The sequence below is a fragment of the Alosa pseudoharengus genome, unplaced genomic scaffold (genome assembly GCF_046254945.1).
Source record: "Alosa pseudoharengus isolate Yale_2024_CS ecotype anadromous, Long Island Sound unplaced genomic scaffold, YU_APseudo_1.1 YU_APseudo_1.1_scf_11, whole genome shotgun sequence".
Taxonomy (NCBI): Eukaryota; Metazoa; Chordata; class Actinopteri; order Clupeiformes; family Clupeidae; genus Alosa; species Alosa pseudoharengus.
In genome coordinates, this window is record NW_027468576.1 from 34,381,734 (window position 1) to 34,401,721 (window position 19,988).

Sequence of the window (19,988 nt, forward strand, 5' to 3'; positions counted from 1 at the left end):
CAGCTAACATCTAAAAACTACAACAGCTAACATCTAAAAACTACAACAGCTAACATCTAAAAACTACAACAACTAACATCTAAAAACTACAACAGCTAACATCTAAAAACTACAACAGCTAACATCTAAAAACTACAACAACTAACATCTAAAAACTACAACAATTAACAAACAACTGCAACAACTAACACCAAACATCTACAACAGCTAACATCTAAAAACTACAACAGCTAACATCTAAAAACTACAACAACTAACATCTAAAAACTACAACAATTAACAAACAACTACAACAGCTAACATCAAACATCTACAACAGCTAACATCAAACATCTACAACAGCTAACATCAAACATCTACACCAGCTAACATCAAACATCTACACCAGGTAACATCAAACATCTACAACAACTAACATCAAACATCTACACCAGCTAACATCAAACATCTACAACAGCTAACATCAAACAACTACACCAGCTAACATCAAACATCTACAACAGCTAACATCAAACATCTACACCAGCTAACATCAAACATCTACAACAGGTAACATCAAACTACAAAAAAAGCTTCAATCAATCGTTAAATTGTAAATTACATGGAGATATGTCTGCCTAATCCTTACTCAGTGACGCAAAATAGGCATCCTATACAATATGTCCAATATGCAGCTCACAATCTATGACGCTACACAGAGTTCGTCATAACACCACAGAGAGAGAGAGAGAGAGAGAGAGAGAGAGAGAGAGACATCAAGTATGCACCATGGCTCATAATGGTTAAAACTGACATCTCTAGACTCCAACAGCACTGATCTATTTAAAAGAACGAGTGACAGACCTCACAAGTACATCATGTCGACACCACACACAAAGGACATGCATCAAAGACCGCTCTTAACACCCAATTTTTAATGTCAAGCACAGCTAGAATCCCATTCAAAGTGGAGAATGACAGAGACAACTAAAACGACATAATCAGGTTAATTCCCCCCTCCGAGAGCTAATTCATCAGTGTGTCCCACTCTGCGCTGGCTCCTGCAGTATGTCTGCCTCTTTCATTTCTTTACCTGACACTAGAACAAAGCAGACTTATGTACCATGGTGCTCTATGAACTCCTCGGCCTAAACTCTAACCAAACGAAGACAAACATCCTTGTGTTTAATCTCACATAAAAATACAAATGATATTCATGCTCATCTCATCCTTATGCCCATACTTCAAGCGCTCTTTTTAAGTCATTGCAGTGGTAGAGTAGATTCAATTCAGACGAATGTTTCAACACTTCTAGGACCTCTTAGGAGTTTCAACCAGGAATTTTCCAGGAATATGCTTCTTAAATTCCCGACATCTGGACTTGCACTAACACTTGACATAGGGCAGCCGTGGCCTACTGGTTAGCGCTTCGGACTTGTAACCGGAGGGTTGTTGGTTTGAACCCTGACCAGTAGGCGCGGCTGAAATGCCCTTGAGCAAGGCACCTAACCCCTCACTGCTCCCCGAGCGCCGCTGTTGTTGCAGGCAGCTCACTGCGCCGGGATTAGTGTGTGCTTCACCTCACTGTGTGCTGAGTGTGTTTCACTAATTCACGGATTGGGATAAATGCAGAGACCAAATTTCCCTCACGAGATCAAAAGAGTATATATACTTATACTTATATACTTGACATTGCAAGAATGACCAAATGCGTTTCTGAGAGATGGAGGAAGTGTGTGTTCCCTGTGCAGACCGGGCCACAGTTGGGCAGAAAACGTACCCTGGCATCTGTGACCTTGAACTCCCTCAGGATGTACTGGGGCATGTTGTATTCGGCCATGGGGTCCACCACGAAGTACTGGTAACGGGCTGACCGCTCAGCTGGCCAGTACTGATGGCACTTCTCCTGTAGGGGTTTAGGAGCACAAAGAGCACTGTGAGTCAATGGGTGTGTGTGTGTGGTGTGTGCATAAACATACATATCTATACATGCTTGTGTGTATGCACATCTATGCATATCTAGGAACTGTGTATTTGTAGGTGTACATCTATACTCATAAGCCAAATGATTATGTTTTTCAGAATAGATGAGAGTATGTGTGTGTGTGTGTGTTTGTGCGTGTGTGTGTTTGTGCGTGTGTGTGTGTGCGCGTGCGTGCGTGTTCTCATGTCTACTCACGCGGCCCATTTCCCTCAGTTTGGTCAGCATGACCACGATGGTGGAGTTGTGCTCCCACAGCATTCTCCAGAAGTCCTCAGTGGTCTCGGACAGGGGGCCCTGTGTGGCGATGTAGGCCTTCTGCTGCCTATCAACACACACACACAAATAGAGGCATGAAACACACATGTACAACACACACTTTGTGTATGACCCACACTTAAAAGTCACAACACAAATACACATTCCACACATACATACATACACACACACACGCATGCACGCGTGCGCACACACACACACACACACACACACACACACACACACACACACACACACACACACACACAACATGCACACGTAGTGTTGTTTTTGACCAGTCGAGCTCGGCAGATGTTGCCTTGAGTGTGTGTTGGTGTGCTGCGGGTAAGGGAGGCAGTGCAGCTGCTACTCCGAGCTCTTGTTTGCTGTGTCTGACTACAGCTGAGTTCGAGAGGCTGGGTGGAAAACACCCAACGACAGCAGATGTGCCCTGAGTGTGCAGTTCCCACGAGTGGACACTGGAGGGCACTGTGGCTTTATGTGGGGAAGGGGAGCCAGAGAGACTCAACTTTCAGCCTACTTGCAAATGCAGCCATACTCCACTTCTCACAGTCAATTGGTCTCCCTCTTTTTCTCTCTCTCTCTCCCTCTCTGTGTTTCTCTCTCTCACTCTCTCTCTCAAACACACACACACACAGAGCTGCAGGTGAACTAAGAGCAAAGAGCTGGAGGGGGATAGAGTGTGAAGTAGAGATTAGACATAGCATGGGGTCTCTGTGTGTATGTGTGTGTGTGTGTGTGCGTGCATGGATGTGGGGATGGGCGCGCGCACACACACACAGTGTGACAAAAATGGTCATTGGCTGCCGACAAACGCACCACGGGGGTCTGTATTGTAGAGAGCTACAGCACCCTCAGCACCCCCCCATGCTCAGAAACGCCACTGTGAGCCTGAAGAGGCTTAATAAGCTCAGTGAGCATTCATGTGCGGAGTCGAGACAAGTCCTGCACCTCTTCCATCACCCCCCGCCTCTCTCTCTCTCTCTCTCTCCCTTTCTCTCTCTCACACACACACACACACAACTACAGGCTGGGTGCTGCACCCTTGTGGTGATGGATGAGTTCAGTTTCCCAAAACTCAGCCCTCCCCACCCCACCCGACCCGACGCCTCTGGGTGGGAGGGTGTGGTGTCTGGAGATTGAGGGATAGATCAGACCTATCCATCATTCTCATCATCGCCGGCAATGACGAGCCTCTGAAATACACCACACTGCTGTGCCAGTGGCAACACACACACGCACGCACGCACACACACGCACGCACGCACACACACGCACACACGCACACACACACGCACACACACACGCACACACACACGCACACACACACACACACACACACACACACACATGCAGGGCTCCTTATAAACCTTAATTAGCACATGGTGAATTAGAAGTAAAGAGAGAGAGAGAGAGAGAGAGAGAGAGAGAGAGAGAGAGAGAGGGAGGGAGAGAGAGAGAGAGGGAGGGAGAGAGAGAAATATAGCATTTCTCTCTCCCCTCACCCCTCTCTGTCAGGTAGAATCGCCCCAGGGGTTTCTGGAAAGCAACAGGATACAAATAACAACCTCACCCCCTGGCTGGAGGTATAGAGAGAGAGAGAGAGAGAGAGAGAGAGAGAGAGAGAGAGAGAGAGAGAGAAATGTTCCAAAGCCGTTCATTAGCGCATTATCACTTTGAGGATTATTGCCAATTACGGTGTTTACACAGGAGGGGGTGGTGTAGGGTGAGTGTGTGTGTGTGTGTGTGTGTGAGTGGTAGTGGTGGGGGGTCTCGACAGGGTGGCGGTGACTGTGTTAATGTGATAAGGGGCAACTTTAGTGCCAGAGCTCCCAACCCCCGATCCCTTCACAACACACACAAACACATGTGCGCGCGCACACACACACACATGCACACACACACACATACACACTGACACACACTGATACATACAGTACATACACACAAATGTATATAAATTTTCAGCACATACATCCCTTAAATCCATCATTAACGCAATCCTCATAAATGCAGACATGCAAAACACACACACACACACACACACACACACACACACAAGATACACTGACTTAGTTATTCATGTCTGGTTAGACCCAATATTCAGGCTTGTGCTGCTTTGGAATATGTATGTTATCTCACATAGGAACTGTGTTTATGTGGCTGTGTGTTTGAGTGTGGTTATGTGATGGAATATGTATGCCTCCAGATTATGGAAAGTGTGGAAATGGTACACACACAGACACACACACACACACACACACACACACACACACACACACACACACACACTCTAACATACACAAAAACTTGTTGTGATGGGTAATCGTTTGATTTCCCTGGGGAGTGAGTGTGTGTGTGTGTGTGTGTGTGTGTGTGTGTGTGTGTGTGTGCGTCACTTGTCAGCGGGAGCAGGGGCTGGCTGAATGGGAGCTATTTATTTATCTGGCTGAGACACTGGTGAGGAGTTATGGACATTCCTGCCAATAAGGCCAATTCATTCTGACAAGCCCCGCCACAATGGAAGGTAAGCGGAGTGAGTGTGTGTGTGTGTGTGTGTGCGTGCGGAGGGGTGTGTTAGGGGGGTGGTGCATCGGCCCCGGCAGCGGTGGCCAATAAGTCCCGGCTGTCAGCTGCCATTGTGTGTGTGTGTGTGTGTGTTAGGGGATCTGTGCTGTGCTGCATCGCTTGCTTCTTATTCGCAACACAGCAGCGCTCTCAGGAAACGACATCTTCTTAACCCTTCAAGCAGGTACTGCCACACCACAGCGCTTAGAATTTACAACTGAGTTTAAAATGCTTCTGGAATGAGTGCTCTAAGAACACCTGCCTTCACTAAAAAATTATGTGGAATTTTAGAATCTTACATTGTCGATGAACATCATATTCTTTTGTTATAATGCTCAAACGTGCCCTGGTGAAGGGGAGGATTGGAACAGATAAGAATGAAGAGATACTCACTCTTCCATTTTAGTCTATCACTCTTTGAGGCATCTTCTAACATGGAGGATTTTCACCTTCATTGAATGTTTTAATCGCTTGCATTTAAAAAGAAAAAATCTATTCTGTGTGAATGTGAGAGTGTGTCTGTCTGTGTGTGTGTGTGTGAGTGATTAAGTGTCTGTGAATAAGTGTACGAGTTGACATTTGAGCGAGTGTGTGTGTGTTACCTGTATCCGTCGATGAAGCTGGCATTGATGTAGTCTGAGCCCTCCACACCGCGAATGGGCTGCAGACAGACACGAGTGGACTCGAAGGGCATGATGTTGACCAGCCGGTTCTTGAACTTGTTGCACGGCAGGTTGGCACTGATGAATCTTGAGGTATGTGCTTTGGAGTTGGCCAGCTTCTGTGGGTGTGCAGGTAAATCGATGAGACAAGCAGACAGAAAGAGAGGGAGAGAATGAGTGAGCAACAGAGAGAGAGAGAGAGAGAGAGAGAGGGAATGGCTTTGTGAGAGGTATAAAACTAGGAATCTCAAACACAGGATATTGTACCCAGGCTTGTGCACACAAATGTATCACTGCTATTTGGGTTGGCAGATTCCCCTGACATTATTCATTGAGCCAGTAGTCTGGTCTGAAATGCTATATTTATGTTCTAGGGCAATAGTCTGGCGAAGCTGTTTTGAATGAAGTGCTTTTGCGCGATACATGAATACAGAGACACTTTTGGTGCCACTCTGTTGTTGACAACGCACTTCTCGCTATGACAACCACACACAAAGATAGCCAATGAACTGATCTCTTCATAAGGCAACAATTTTGGGCTGAGTAGCATATTGAATATGAAGGTTTCTAAAGACATTGTGACAGCTTTGTGACACCCCGACTTCTCCGCCAAAACCAAACTAAAAAGAAGTGTAGAACTGACATCCAAATAGTCAGGGATGCTTCACTTTTGTCAAACGAAGAGAGCGGGTCGACACCTCTCGTCCAAAGGTGTTACCCTCTTATTTTGAAGCTTAAAGAACCAGCAGCTCTAAGCGCCTCAACACTTCAAACGCCTGACAACTCTTGTCTCTGAAAACTTGAAGTGTCAGAGAGACTTCAGAGAGGAAACAAACCTCCTCCCCCACACACACACACATAACAGCTGCAGCAAGAGATACACATGCCCAAACCCAGCAGTAGAGAGACAAAAACAAACAAAAAAATTAAACCTAAAAGACTTTAAAAATGAGGAACTTGTGAAAGCCTCTTAGCCTGAAGACAAGGCAAATACTTTTGCTGATGGCACCCTAATATGGCTCTCACAGACAGGCAAAGAGAACAAGGGAAAAAAGCCCCCCCCCCCCAAAAAAAACAAAAAAACCGCTAGTGCCAATTTCAGAAATGCTTGTGAAACAAATCTGCAGCACGGCAGGCATCACAACCTAATTATGCCCACTCTGGAGTTTACAATTATCCTGTTGACGCAGACGCAGTCTGAGCTCCATCGTTTGAGGGGTGGGGGGACACGTCCCTCAGGAGGGCTGAGAGGACGGGGTCTGGTGTTGGGCCTGCTGGAAAACAAGCTCAGCCTCCAGGCCCACTGGGACCCTACCTGCAGACGATGACTACGATGGGGATGGGAGCACTGCTATTCTCAGCTTTGTTTATTTATTTGTTTGTTCCTTTCTTTATTGACTGGATGCACTGGCTCTCCGTCTCAATTATGTTTCCCTATCAGTCTTCATCTCTCCATCACATCCCTATTTTTGGATCTCTCACTACTGCTCTCTGCCCTCTCTGTCTACAGTGGAAATAAAAAATGTGCTTTATTGGCATTTGGCATTGCGCTTTATTGGAACTTGGCCAAAGTGGCCACAACTGCTAAAGTGGTCACTCTCTTTCGCCTCAGTCAGACACACAATTCTCCGCCACTTATGATCAATCCTATCTCTGTCTCACCAATCCACCCCCCCCCCCCCCCCCTGCCCCCACAGGCCCAGCAGCTGGGGAAGTTGGCCTATCCTGGCTTGGGCTGGTCTGGAGACTGATGTGGAGGGATGGCGAAGCCACTGTGCTGTTAGTGATGCTGGCTCTTAGTCCTGTCTCAACATGGCCGACAGACTGAGATGGCAGGAGACCGAGCGTCTCCACTCACAGCAGGTGGACGGAGAGACGAAGACACAGGCAAAGATGGAGAGAGAGAGGGATGGAGAGATGGAGGGAGAGTTAAAGGGATGGAGAGAGAGGGGAATAGAGGGGTAGAGGGTTAGAGTTAAGAGGGCAGAGAGAGGGATGGAAAGAAAGGCAGGATGAAGAGATGGAGCCCAGAAGGAGGGATGGAGAGAGTGAGGTGAAATGGAAGCAAAGAGCGAAAGACTCTCCAGTGACAGTCAGGATGAGTGACGGCACTCCCCCACTAAACGTCTAAGTGCGTTACACAGCAGATGGAATTCCCCCCACCTCCACAAGAGCAGCGGACCATTTTCATTTATTTATATGCTCATTTATTTCTTTTTGGAGGGTGTTTATTCTTAAGCATCAGTAATGAGGACACTGAGAGGCGAGTGCTTTATTTGGCCTGAGCTCCACTCTTCAGGGGCTACCAGAGGTGGAGAGACAACTTTTTGCATTGGTGCGTAAATCAATGAGCTGCGAACAAAAAAGCAGGGCTCAGATCTGAGGTTGAGGGAGGTGTGTGTGTGTGTGAGTGCATATATAGTGTGGTTCTAATGAAGAAACACACACACACACACACACACACACACACACACACACACACACACAAACACCTCCACATGTGTGAAATGCGCTGCATCAGGAGACAAATTAAACTTGACAGAGATAAACTCCACATATTAACACCGTCGGTGGGTGTCTTAAAACACGTCGTTATATATATTTTTTTAAATGGAAGTGCTAAGTGCAGCCGGGTTTGACAGTTAAATGGCACTCTTGGTGTAGATAAAGAAAGTTTATTTATATCAAGGAAACGGACTCCCCTGGGCATATCCAACCAAATGCAATTATGAGCAGAATCACATTAACATGAGTCTTTCTGCTCAGGAATATAAAAGGCACTCTTTGAATTGTCCTTGAGGTGAAAGCTGTTTGGCCAAGTGGAATAATTTAATATTCAAATGGACCTGAAAGACATCTAACGTTTCTAACCTGGAAAAGGATTCCTTAATTTGACATCCTGCGAAGAATGGGACAAATTATGTTTGGGGAGAAGAAAGTGTTCTCTCCCTCTCTCTCTGTATCAGTACTTTGGTCCTCCAATTTTGCAACAAATTCCTTGAGCAAAATCCAATTTGCTATCCAAATAGCCTGACAACTCCTTAAATATCTTTATATATCGTATTTATTTATTTATCGTTATCTATTTAGTTTTTTTGCTCTACTTATACCTCATTGGACCACTGTTGTTCTATCTCATGTTTTATTGATATGCATGTTTCCCCTTTTAGGAGACTTATAACCTTCCTTGTTTTCTCTAGTAATGTATTTATTTATTTAGTTTTATAACAGGTTCACATATCTTTAGCAACAGGTTAATGAAGTCATAGCAATCAATCGGAATTTTTCATTAGAGAGTGAAGCTAAGTTCATGCCAATAGATCTCACTAGAGGTCACTGAAAGAGAGGCTAGGTTGAAGCTCACAAATCTTGTTGTCAGGATTTATATTATTGAAAGAGTGGCCGAGTTCATGCTAATAAAAAATAGTTACTTTTACATACCTGCCCAGGGACTACAGGTGGAAATTAGCAATTGTTGCTATAACCTGGCCAAACACATATTCTCTTGTATCACAAGATTATTGTTTATTTGTGCATTGTCCCTGTTTTAAATAAATACATTTCCAATTCCAATTCCAACAGATCTTGCTCACTGAAAGAGAGTCTAGGCCTATGCCCACAGATGTTGTCTACACATGACTAAATAATTATTTATTTCATTTATATAGTATATTTAGTCTTGTTAGGTTTTATTTTCTTCTACTGTCTCTATTGTACAGTTGAGTTTTGTTATTTGTTTTGTTATATGTTTATACTTATATTTACTGTTTCTGCTGTAAGTGCATGTTGTGTGTGATGTCTGTATGCTACTGAGACCTTGAACTTCCCCTTGGGGATCAATAAAGTATGTATCTATCTATCTCTATCTATCTAGAAGAGTGAAGCAGAGCTGGGCCTCCGCCACCCTCACCTTGAACTCCAGCTCCATGGTGGTGACGGTGTCGCCGGGCGGCACCTGCGTGAGCTTCTGGATGTGGGCGTAGAGGTTGCGCGCGGGCACCTCGGTGTGCCCGCAGGTGGCCGCCTCCAGCAGGGCCTCGTGGATGAAGATGTACTGGTCCTCCGTCTGCACCATGTAGTTGCGCTGGGAGCGCATGCACGTCACGTGCCCGTAGATGTCCACCGACTTCTCGTGCTTCATGCGCTCCAGCATGGCCTCGATCACGATGAAGCAGCCCGTGCGACCCACGCCAGCACTGCGGGAGGGAGAGAGTGTGTGTGTGTGGGAGAGAGAGAGAGAAGGAGAGAGAGTATGTGTGATGAAGAAAGTATATATATATATATATGTGTGTGTGTGTGTGTGTGTGTGTGTGTGAGTGTGTGTGTGAGAGAATGAATGTGTGTGTGAGAGAGAGAGTAAGCAAGAGAGAGTGTGCATTTGTGTGTGTGTGTGTGTAAGAGAGAGAGAGAGTGATAGTGTGAGAGTATTTGTGTGTTTGTAGGGAGAGAAAGGGGGCGACAGGGGTCACTTTTCTTTCGAGGCGTAATCAAATAAAGTTGCTTCAGAAATAGCAGCGGTGGCAGTGATGCCACCCACAAAAAATCTCTGACCTTCCAGGAGTGATTCATAGCCAAGCCTGCTGTTTACACTGCTTACAAAAGCTTATGAAACAGCGAGTGCACTGTCACATATTCAAACACACGCCGCTATCTCCTACAATACACCACTCACACACTGACTGAGCCATAAAGTCACAAAGAGACGAAGACTAAGCACGTCTACAGAGATGAGTAACTGGGCCAGACGGGCTGCTGCAGTTAAGTGAGTGTGTGTGTATGTGTGTGTGTGTGTTTTTTTTAAGTATATTTTTAAGGCTTTTGTCTGGAAGTGACAGGAAGTGTGTGGGAGCGAAAATGGCCACAAGTCGAAAACTGACTCTAGGTCCCTGTGAGCCCTCAGAGATGAATATGGAATGGATGCTGCTGCTTATGCCACAGCTCCCCTGCCCAGAGTGTGTGTTGGGGCAACCGTGGCCTACTGGCTAGCGCTTTGGACTTGTAACCGGAGGGTTGCCGGTTCGAACCCCGACCAGCAGGCACGGCTGAAGTGCCCCTTGAGCAAGGCACCTAACCCCTCACTGCTCCCCGAGCGCCGCTGTTGTTGCAGGCAGCTCACTGCGCCGGGATTAGTGTGTGCTTCACCTCACTGTGTGTTCACTGTGTGCTGAGTGTGTTTCATTAATTCACAGATTGGGATAAATGCAGAGACCAAATTTCCCTCACGGGATCAAAAGAGTATATATACTTATACTTCTGTTTCTGTACCTGCAGTGGACCACCATGGACCCGGCGTCTGGGGGGTTGCAGGCCTTGACGCGCCGCAGGAAGGCCAGGATGGGAGTGGGGTACTCGGGCACGCCGTGGTCCGGCCACGCCATGAACTGGAACTGCCGGACCTCGCGCTTCTCACTGGAGCCATTCTGTCGGGCGGGTTAGGAGAAGAGGGGTCAGATCAGCTCTCAGTTCTCAACTTCTTATGTGTTTTAGGAGGATTTCTGGGGATTCCATGAGACATCCACATTGATTTATCTGATGTTTAACTACTACGTTTGAATTTTAATATTTATTTGAATATATTATAACTATGTCAACTGAAAACCTCATCCTCTTTCCGTTTTCTCCTACATTACATTATTCACAAAGCAGGCGCTTTTATCAAAAGCAGCTGTTATCCACAGTGACGAGAGGCATTAGGAAAAAAGTAACCAAATCTACAGTATTGATTTAGTTACTGTTTAACTTAAGTTCTATCCGACTGTGTAAAGTCCTAATACTTACTGAATATACTGTATTACAGCACAATGTGGGGATATTAAATATTGACATTTATACTGTTGCAAAGAATAAAACTCCTCGCACTTGTATAATTCTCATACATTTATAATAACAGTTTTGTTATTTTATAGCCGTACCCCATAGAGCCCACTGATCTTCTCGCTCTCTCTCTCTCTCTCTCTCTCTCTCTCACTCTCTCTCTCTCTCTCTCTCTCCCTCTCTCTCTCTCTCTCCCACTCTCTCCTCTTCCTCTCTTACCTTGTACAAGGCGAAGGTGCGCACGCTGTAGGTGGCCAGTTCCAGAGTGTCGAGCATGGTGACCTGGATCATGCCGTAGGTCTCGGTCCCTCTGCTGGGCCAGTACTGGTCACACTTCACCTGCAGGACACGAGGACGGAGGACAGGGAGAGGGTTACATACAGTAGTGTCCTAACCGGACGCGACGCGAGCGAACATTAGCGGTAAAACCCGTTAAAATACATTGTTTCCAATTGGAGTGTCCTGACTGCCAGCGACGCAAGCAGCGCGATGCAACGCAACGTTTTGAGAGAACTTTTGTCGGACGCCCCGTGTCTATTTTCTCTCTGTCGCTCACGTTGCTCTGCTATTTTGAATGAGAAATATGACGCAATAGAAGGGCATATTTAACGGATTCAACGTAGACAGTTAACACCGAATGCTACAAGATAGCCGCTCGCTCAGATCCGGTTAGGACACTATGTTAGACAGGGACAGAGCTGAGGCCATTGTTTCATAAGTCCTTTGTGTTTGGTTGAGGGGGTGGGGGGTTATTTTAGAATGTTGAGAGTAGGGGGTGCGGGGGGTGAGGGTGAGGGTGCGAGGGTAGGGGGTGTCGGTGGGCTTGAGGGTGGACAGCTTGAACTCCACATGCTTCATTGTGTCTTTATATATGTCCTCGAGGAGGGAGAGAGAGAGTGGGAGAGAGAAAGAAAGAGAGAGGGATAGAAAAAGAGACAGACATAAAAAAAAGACTGAAAAGAGAGACAAACAGCAGAAGCAAGATGGAGATAGACAGCTGGAGTTCAGGCCTGGCCCGCAGGGCTGTGATGTGATGTGCGTGTGTGTGCATGTGTACAAGGGGGTGCCTGGGCGATGGCAGCTAGTGCCAAGTCGAGGCCTCTGACAGATGGGGGCATCACGCAACACAGATTTGGGAGAAGCGCGGGTGCGTGGTGAGGGCAAGCCCACAGGGTCCCCCAGTGCTGTACGCTCAGGCTCCGGCCCTCAAAGAGCCTCTTAGCTCAAGTCTATCATCAACACACACACACACACACATGAACAAATATGCAAACACACAACTAATACAAACACACACACACACATTAACAAATATGCAAACACACAACTAATACAAACACACACACACACATTAACAAATATGCAAACACACAACTAATACAAACACACACAAACATACTCATACACAGACAGACAGACGCACTCACTCACACACACACATGGGGAAAGGGGAGAACAGAAGTGTGTCTATCGGACAGCAGGGCCACCACCTGGACTCATTACTCCACTGCACAGAGGCTCCCAAACAGTCCTAGAGCCCAGAGCTGAACACACACACACACACACACACACACACACACACACACACACCAGCTATGAGCCACCTGTATAGAACTAGCTTTTCTACACACATGCATTTATGCTGCAGTATGTACACACACGCACAGAGAAATAAAAAAATAAATAAAAACTGCACAAATACATGCAAAAGCACCGCCTACATGCCACCTGCACTGAAACCTGCTCTTCAAAACAAGCAAATGCCTGAACACACAACTCATCTTCTGCCCCTCTCTCTCAATCGCACACACGCATACACACACACACACACACACACAAAAGACATCAAACAAATAAACAAAAGCTCCTCCTACGTGCCAGCTGTGCTGCTTCTTCTCTCCTCAGCTCTAGCAGGTAAAGCCTCCCAAGTCAGATTAGCACCTGAGCGCATGGAGCCGATGGCTAGAGTGTCAAGACGATGCCTTAGCCCTACCTCACTGCCAAGCGTCACTCTAAAAACGCCACGCGGACTGCAGACTGGGGGCGGAACACTAGATCATTTAAGTCTGCGGTCAATACAGGGAGAGGGAGCTGCTTCATCCCTTGCGTTTGTTTGGATGGGTTGTTTGTTTGCACCCACATTCCGTTACAATATGATTTATTAAGCTGTGTGGATCATCTGAAATCGTTTGGTTTCCTTGTAGGGAATCACATTTAATCTGGGTACACAGGACTCTGTCTGAACAGTCATGTTGTTGCTCTATGGGTAAACTTTGTACTGTAAAGAGTAGCCTTCTTGTATTAGATTTTGATGCCAATGACCACAGTGAGCAATCTGCATCACTTTGTGTGTGTGTGGGGTTGAGTGTATGTATGTATTTGTCTGTATGCATATATTGTATGCGTGAAAGCATGTGCGTTTATGCGGGTCTGTATGTGCATTTGTGTGTCTGTACATGAATGTGTGCATAGGTGTGTATTTGTGCTTAAGTTGTGTGCGTGCCTGTGAGTATGTACACGTGTGTATTTGTGTGTGTGTGCGTGTGTTTGTGTGCGTGTGTTTGTGTGTCTGTGTGTGCGTGTGTTTGTGTGTCTGTGTGTGCGTGTGTTTGACGTGCAGAGAGTCTCCGAGCGGACAGAATGGACAGGTGGTGGCACGGTGGGGGTGTGACTGCCTCCGCGCCTCCTCTCTCTCTCCCTGCGGTCACATGACTTCCTGTTTGGACCGGCCGCCTGCCCAGGGGCCTCCTATCATATCCTGACAGGGACAAACGCACGCGTGTGCGCGGACATACGGGACCACTAGGGGGCGTGTGGGATGAGGAAGCTTCAGAGGACGCTGCTGTTAGATATCTGCTGCTGTTGAGCTTAAAGGCCGTTTAATAGACCCTTTCAACAATAAAAACAAAAACAATGCTCGAATGTTCTATTTGGTTCCCAATCTACTTCCTCTGCATTAAGATAACATATGGAATGTTAAAACGGAAGCCTTGTGGGGCCAACTATGATGCTGATAATGGAACTCTCTTGACTTGTTGGGAACGGTGACGGGCGGGAGACTTGTGTGATACTAGCTCAGGAGGGCACCGGGTGAACTCTCGTCTCAGTTCAATATCGGGAGCAGGGGAAGTGGCGGACGGCTTCCTGCCCTGCAGTCACTCGCTTATTAATGCTCTTCAGACTGGAGAACAACATCACCACTCGCTCTCCTGCGTGCATCAATGCATTGCCCTCTCGGAGTTTCTCTCTCTTCTGCTGGTGTTGCTTCCTCTCCCGCTCTGTCTCCCGTTTTCCTTTCCTATCTCTCTCCCTTTTTTTCTCTCTCTCTTTCTTTCTCTCGCTCTCTCTTTTTCTCGCTCTCTCTCTCTCTATTTGTCTCTGCTTTCTCACACATACTAGATAAATGTCTCTAGGCCTTGAATTGCAGTGTTGTTCAGAGAGAGAGGCAACAGGCTATAGCTGCTCCCTACATTTCACCGTTTAGTAAATATATGCACCAATCTGACAGCCACGGCACAATTGTGTGATACAGATCCAATTCAATCTGTACACATCTGAGGGAAATCTATCTGACTGAAATAAACCCTAGGCTCCACTCAAGTATCATTCAATTACACCAAAGTACACTGTTTCCCCTGAATCCAGTGAAAATGATTTACAACAGTGTATGCTCTGGTGTGTGAGACTATTACAACTGTAACTCCATCCACATGGCCCGAGTTCTACAATATGTCTCTACTACAAGTCAATACACGTAGATGGGGAGAGTGGCAGTGTTGTAACCAGAGACTTTCTAATGTAACGTCAATATGGCAGTTGTCTACACATATCCTCCCCCTTTCCGCGACAAAAAGGTTGAAATGTGAATACATCGTGCCAATCATGTGTTGTGATCTCGTCGCTGAAGCAAGGTTGGTGTCTTCAAGCCTTGCGCAGGCGCATTTCTGCCGAAATAGATGGCCGATAAGTGCCCAAAAAGCGTTACAATATGGCCGCCGAGTGGAGAGACTTGCCTAAAAGTACTTTGTTGTAACTTCAGCAGCATACTGTAGGCTTGAGGTTGTTTAGCCCACTCTTGTACAGCACAGAGCCATAACTCCATCAGTATGGCTCTTATCACTCTATAGCTGTTTTCAGACATTTCCTCCGCACTACGGGTCTTTGTCAAACGGATGTCCGACCCTTTGGGTGATTCAGATGTGATGCTTACATGCGGACATTATGTGTGAACGATACTAGGAGGGGAGTAGTGTAAGAGCCGGCTGAGTTCGGAGTTCCAAATGTCCAGTTATGTTATTCAGATATGCTTGATATCCGCAGAACATGCAGACTTACACCTACAGTATGTCTGAAAGCAGCTCATGTCTGAGGTTGTTTACTCCACTACAGGACTGAGTTCACCAAGTAACTCTAATAACTACTCTACTCAGCTCTGGCAGGTCAAGCCACACACCACCTGAGCACACGTAGCTTATGCTGTCTGTTTGGCACAGAGGGCAGGTGAGAGCACCAGTGCTGTAACTCCATCAGTGTGGGTCTTACTGCATGTGTGAGGTTGTCTACCCCACTCTGAGACGGCACAGAGGAAGCTGGCGAGCAGAGCAGGTGATCAGGGCCTGGACCAGCTCCAAAGGCTGGCTGGAATCCAACCACCGTGTGGGTGATTTTATTAACTGCTCACCTGGATCACCTCCTCATAAGGTTAACAGCAATGTGGAAATAACAGCTTGCTATAACGAAAACAAAGCGGCTGAAAATAAAAGAAAGGATAATAACTTGCTGCAGTATCCAACCAATAAATTAGCAGGCCCTAGCCCCTGCATGTCTGAGGCTGTTACCCCACATTGAGACAGACCCAGACCAGGACATCCTCTGGGGCCATGTCTGAGCTCTGATCCAGCTAACTGTCAGCTACAGTATGTTCAGGGAAGGCAATGTTGGTGTAGTTGGTATAGTTGGTGTAAGGTGGTATAGTTGATGTAGAGCAGGTGATCAGGTGATTGGTATAGTTGATGTAAGTTGGTATAGGTTGATGTATTTTGGGGAAATTGGTGTAAGTTGGTCTAAGTCTGATGTAAGTTGGCATTGTTGGTGTAAATTGGTGTAGTTGATGTAAGTTGGTGTAGTTAATATAATTGGTTTAAGTCTGGTGTAAGTTGGTATAGTTGATATAAATTGGTATAGGTTGATGTATTTTGGGGAAATTGGTGTAAGTTGATATTGTTGGTGTCAATTGGTGTAGTTGGTGTAAGTTGGTGTAGTTAATATAATTGGTCTAAGTCTGGTGTAAGTCAGTATAGTTGATGTAAATTGGTATAGGTTGGTGGAGTTTGGTGAAGTTGGTGTAAGTTGGTATAGTTGATGGTGTAAATTGGCATAGTTGGTGAAGTTTGGTGTTCGTACCCGTGACTTCTCCTCGAGGCGTGTCATCATGACGATGGTGCTGCTGCGCTGCTCCCACACCATCCTCCAGAAGTCGCTGAGCGTCTCAGGCAGCGGGCCCTGCGTGGCGATGTAGGCGTTCTGCTTGCGGTAGCCGTCAATGTAGTTGGCATTGATGTAGTCGCTCCCGGGCACCCCTGTGTGTGTGTGTGTGGTCAGGCACAGTCAGATGAGGGAGCTGGCACAACACTACAGACCTACTCTCTACACACTCACTACCATAGTCAGCACATATATAATGAGGAGAGAGGAACGCAACACACACACACACACATACGCACACACACACACACTTTCTGGCAAACACCAGCCATTCTGTTGAATGGAGCCACCCCTGACGAGGCCACACTATTATATATTTACTGTATTATTATTATTATTATTATTATATATTAACTGTATCTGACTCACTGAAAGGATGTCATAGAGTGAATTAGGGTGAAGGGTGGAGTGGAGTGCACAGTGGAAGGCTCACTCTTACCATCCACAGGTGTGAGGATCACTCTGGAGTGGTCGTAGGCGATGACATTTGCATAGCGGTTCTTTGGCTTGTTGACTTCCAGGTTGGAGTGCTCCCAGGTGAACTGCTGGCCAGGATCAATGGACTGGGAGATGAAAGTGCCAGAGAGAGAGAGAGAGAGAGAGAGAGAGAGAGAGAGAGAGAGAGAGAGATAGAGTGAGTGAGAGAGAGATAGAGGGATAGATTGATACAGACAGATATAGACAGAGAGAAAGCGTGAGAGAAAGACAGGGATGAAAGGAAAACATTATGTTAAGCCCAATCCTTTCCAATTAACAGATGATGCTTAAACATACCAAGCATTCTCATTAGAGAACTGCAGCACTGTCAAACACTTCTACTGAGAGGATCAAAACCCCTGCTCATAATGATCCGACATGATGACTTCCCTCGTGTGTGTGTGTGTGTGTTGGGTGGATAAGGTGGAGAGGTGGGGTAGCTCCCTTATTGCCCCACCTCCTCCCTTATTGCCCCCTTTCCCCTCCCACGCCCCATCTCCAGCTGCCCTTCCTGCCCTTAGTGTCAGGGGCACCTCTGGAGCCCCTCTTAGTGTCACCAGGCCCTCAGGCACTCTGAAACCTGCGCAGCAAACTCTCACCCCTGTGATGAAATCAAGCGGCCTCTCAGGAAGCAGACCCATCGACACACACACACACACGCAACACACACACAGAAAAGGTGAGACCTCTGTGTCAGCAGCAGGTTGAGAAGCTGCCAAGGTCGAGTCAGCACCTCCACACCAAGGCTGAAAGAGAAGCCTTCTCCTCTCTTCTCCCCTCCTCTCCTCTCCCCTCTTCAACTCTCCTCTCCCCTCGTCTCTTCTCCTCTCTTCCCCTCCTCTCTTTTCCCCTCCTCTCTTCTCCCCTCCTCTTCTCCCCTCTCCTCTCTTTCCCCTCCTCTCTTCTCCCCTCTCCTCTCCTCTCCCATCTCCTCTTCTCTCTTCTCCTCTCCCCTACTGTTGCCTACCTGCGGGCAACAGGAAGTTGTAACATTGTGACATTAAAGTCGAGCGCCAGGCAGCTATATTTGGAGGAACGTACGGGCTCAGCTTTACAGGCTGACAGCCTCGGACAGAAGGAGGCTCCTTCACTGACTAGAGACTCATCAAGATTGCACTCATCTACCTCCCTTTTTTTGTGCTACTTGGTTCAGTGAAGCAAAAACAAAAGGTGGTGTCCTGCGATGTGCTATGATCTGGCACGGAGTGTGCCAACTCATTAGGTGGCTTTGGGCAAGATCCCCAAGGTAGCTGGCACGGACGGGACTCTGAGACAGACACGTTTTTGATCTGGCGCAGACCCGCGGCAGAACCGGGGTCCAGAAGAACGCAGGCCAGCGTCAGCAGCTACCTGGGTCCTCCAGAAAAAAAAAGAAAAAAAAAGGTGCTGAATGACAGACAGGCTGTTGTTGTTTCCGATGATTTTGCACCCTTAGTTTATTTACAGCAGGGGGAACTGCTGTCTGCTTGCAGTTTTAGAAGTGAGGAGACAGACACGAAGAGAGAGGGCGAGAGAGGTGAGAGACTGCAGAAAAAGAGACAAAAAAGATCGAGAGAGAGAGAGACAGATAGAAAAAGAGAGTGAGACACTGAGGGGAAACGAGTGAAAGGAGGGGAAGAGTGAGAATAATCCAGCAGAAAGACAATGTGACAAAGTGAGAGAGAAAGCGAGTGTGTGTGTGTGAGAGTGAGAGAGAGAGACAGTGCGAGATCGAGTGATTGAGTGAGAGGTAAGTGTGTTTTGGAGGTGAGAGGTAGCGGGGTCAGAGCGCTGGATGGGAGGCTGAGAGGGGATGAGGGGTCGCTCGCTCTGTGTTTACTGATGGCACATCTGAGCTCCACATCGATCGCTGGCTCTCAACAAAGGCCCCTTTTCCAGTTCAATAATGCCGCGCAGTCAAATGTTATTCAGTATTGACCTCGCCCACTCTTACTGCTGATCCGACATCATCAGAATGACAAACACACACACACACACACACACACACACACACACACACACATAAAAACATGAAGATACAGACGTGCATATACAAAAACACACACACACAAACACAGTTACATGTGAACCTTCATGCACATTAAAATCGACACACATGTAAACAAACACGTTTACACACACACACACAAACACACAATCAAAATCACAACCAGCCAATCCCCAGGGGGAAAACATAGATTGGAATGTTGGTCTAGGCGGTCTGATCAGCCAGGGTGTCATGGCAACCTCCTTGAGTGACAGCACTGAGACGTGCCGCTGTGTGAAAACAAGAATCGAGCCGATGTTGGGCAGGCGTGGAAGTGTGTGTGTGTGTGTGTGTGTATGTGTGTGTGTGTGTGTGTGTGTGTGTGTGTGTGTGTGTGTGTGTGTGTGTGCGCGCACGTGAGAGACTGCAGAGGCTGGCGCCGCCGCTTGCCTTTCCCTGCTGCCGCACTGTAGGTCTGGTCTGTAGCGTCTGTCTGCTTGATAATAATGATGGCGCTGGTAGCGGCCCAGAGGGCTTTGACTGCACATCTTATTTAACAGCCTGTTAGGTAAAGCTTCTGGCGCTGGCACACGCTGACAAATCACACACATTAGCTCTAATGCCCCCCCCTCCGTCCACACCCCTTATCACCCCCCCCCCCCTCCTCCTGACAGGCCCATGACGTGGGTATCAGTTACTGTGCTCGTCACCATGCTTCCGTTGGTTCACCCGCTCCCCCAATCCATTCGCTTGTTCCTTCACTGCTGCTGTGATCAAT

At 47.0% G+C, this 19,988-nt stretch overlaps 1 protein-coding gene across 9 annotated transcripts in view; it reads right to left on the minus strand.

Annotated features, from left to right (window-relative positions):
- The window catches only part of ptprfa (protein tyrosine phosphatase receptor type Fa), a 220,305-nt gene that overhangs the window by 3,768 nt on the left and 196,549 nt on the right, over positions 1-19,988 (minus strand). For all 9 annotated transcript variants that reach the window (XM_076279000.1, XM_076279001.1, XM_076279006.1 and 6 more), the window contains 8 exons: positions 17,207-17,330; positions 16,687-16,862; positions 11,503-11,622; positions 10,735-10,889; positions 9,380-9,665; positions 5,410-5,588; positions 2,159-2,285; positions 1,760-1,885 (listed from right to left, as the gene is read on the minus strand). In XM_076279000.1, coding sequence (XP_076135115.1) covers positions 1,760-1,885; positions 2,159-2,285; positions 5,410-5,588; positions 9,380-9,665; positions 10,735-10,889; positions 11,503-11,622; positions 16,687-16,862; positions 17,207-17,330 — 1,293 coding nt within the window. The remainder of the gene's footprint in view (positions 1-1,759; positions 1,886-2,158; positions 2,286-5,409; positions 5,589-9,379; positions 9,666-10,734; positions 10,890-11,502; positions 11,623-16,686; positions 16,863-17,206; positions 17,331-19,988) is intronic.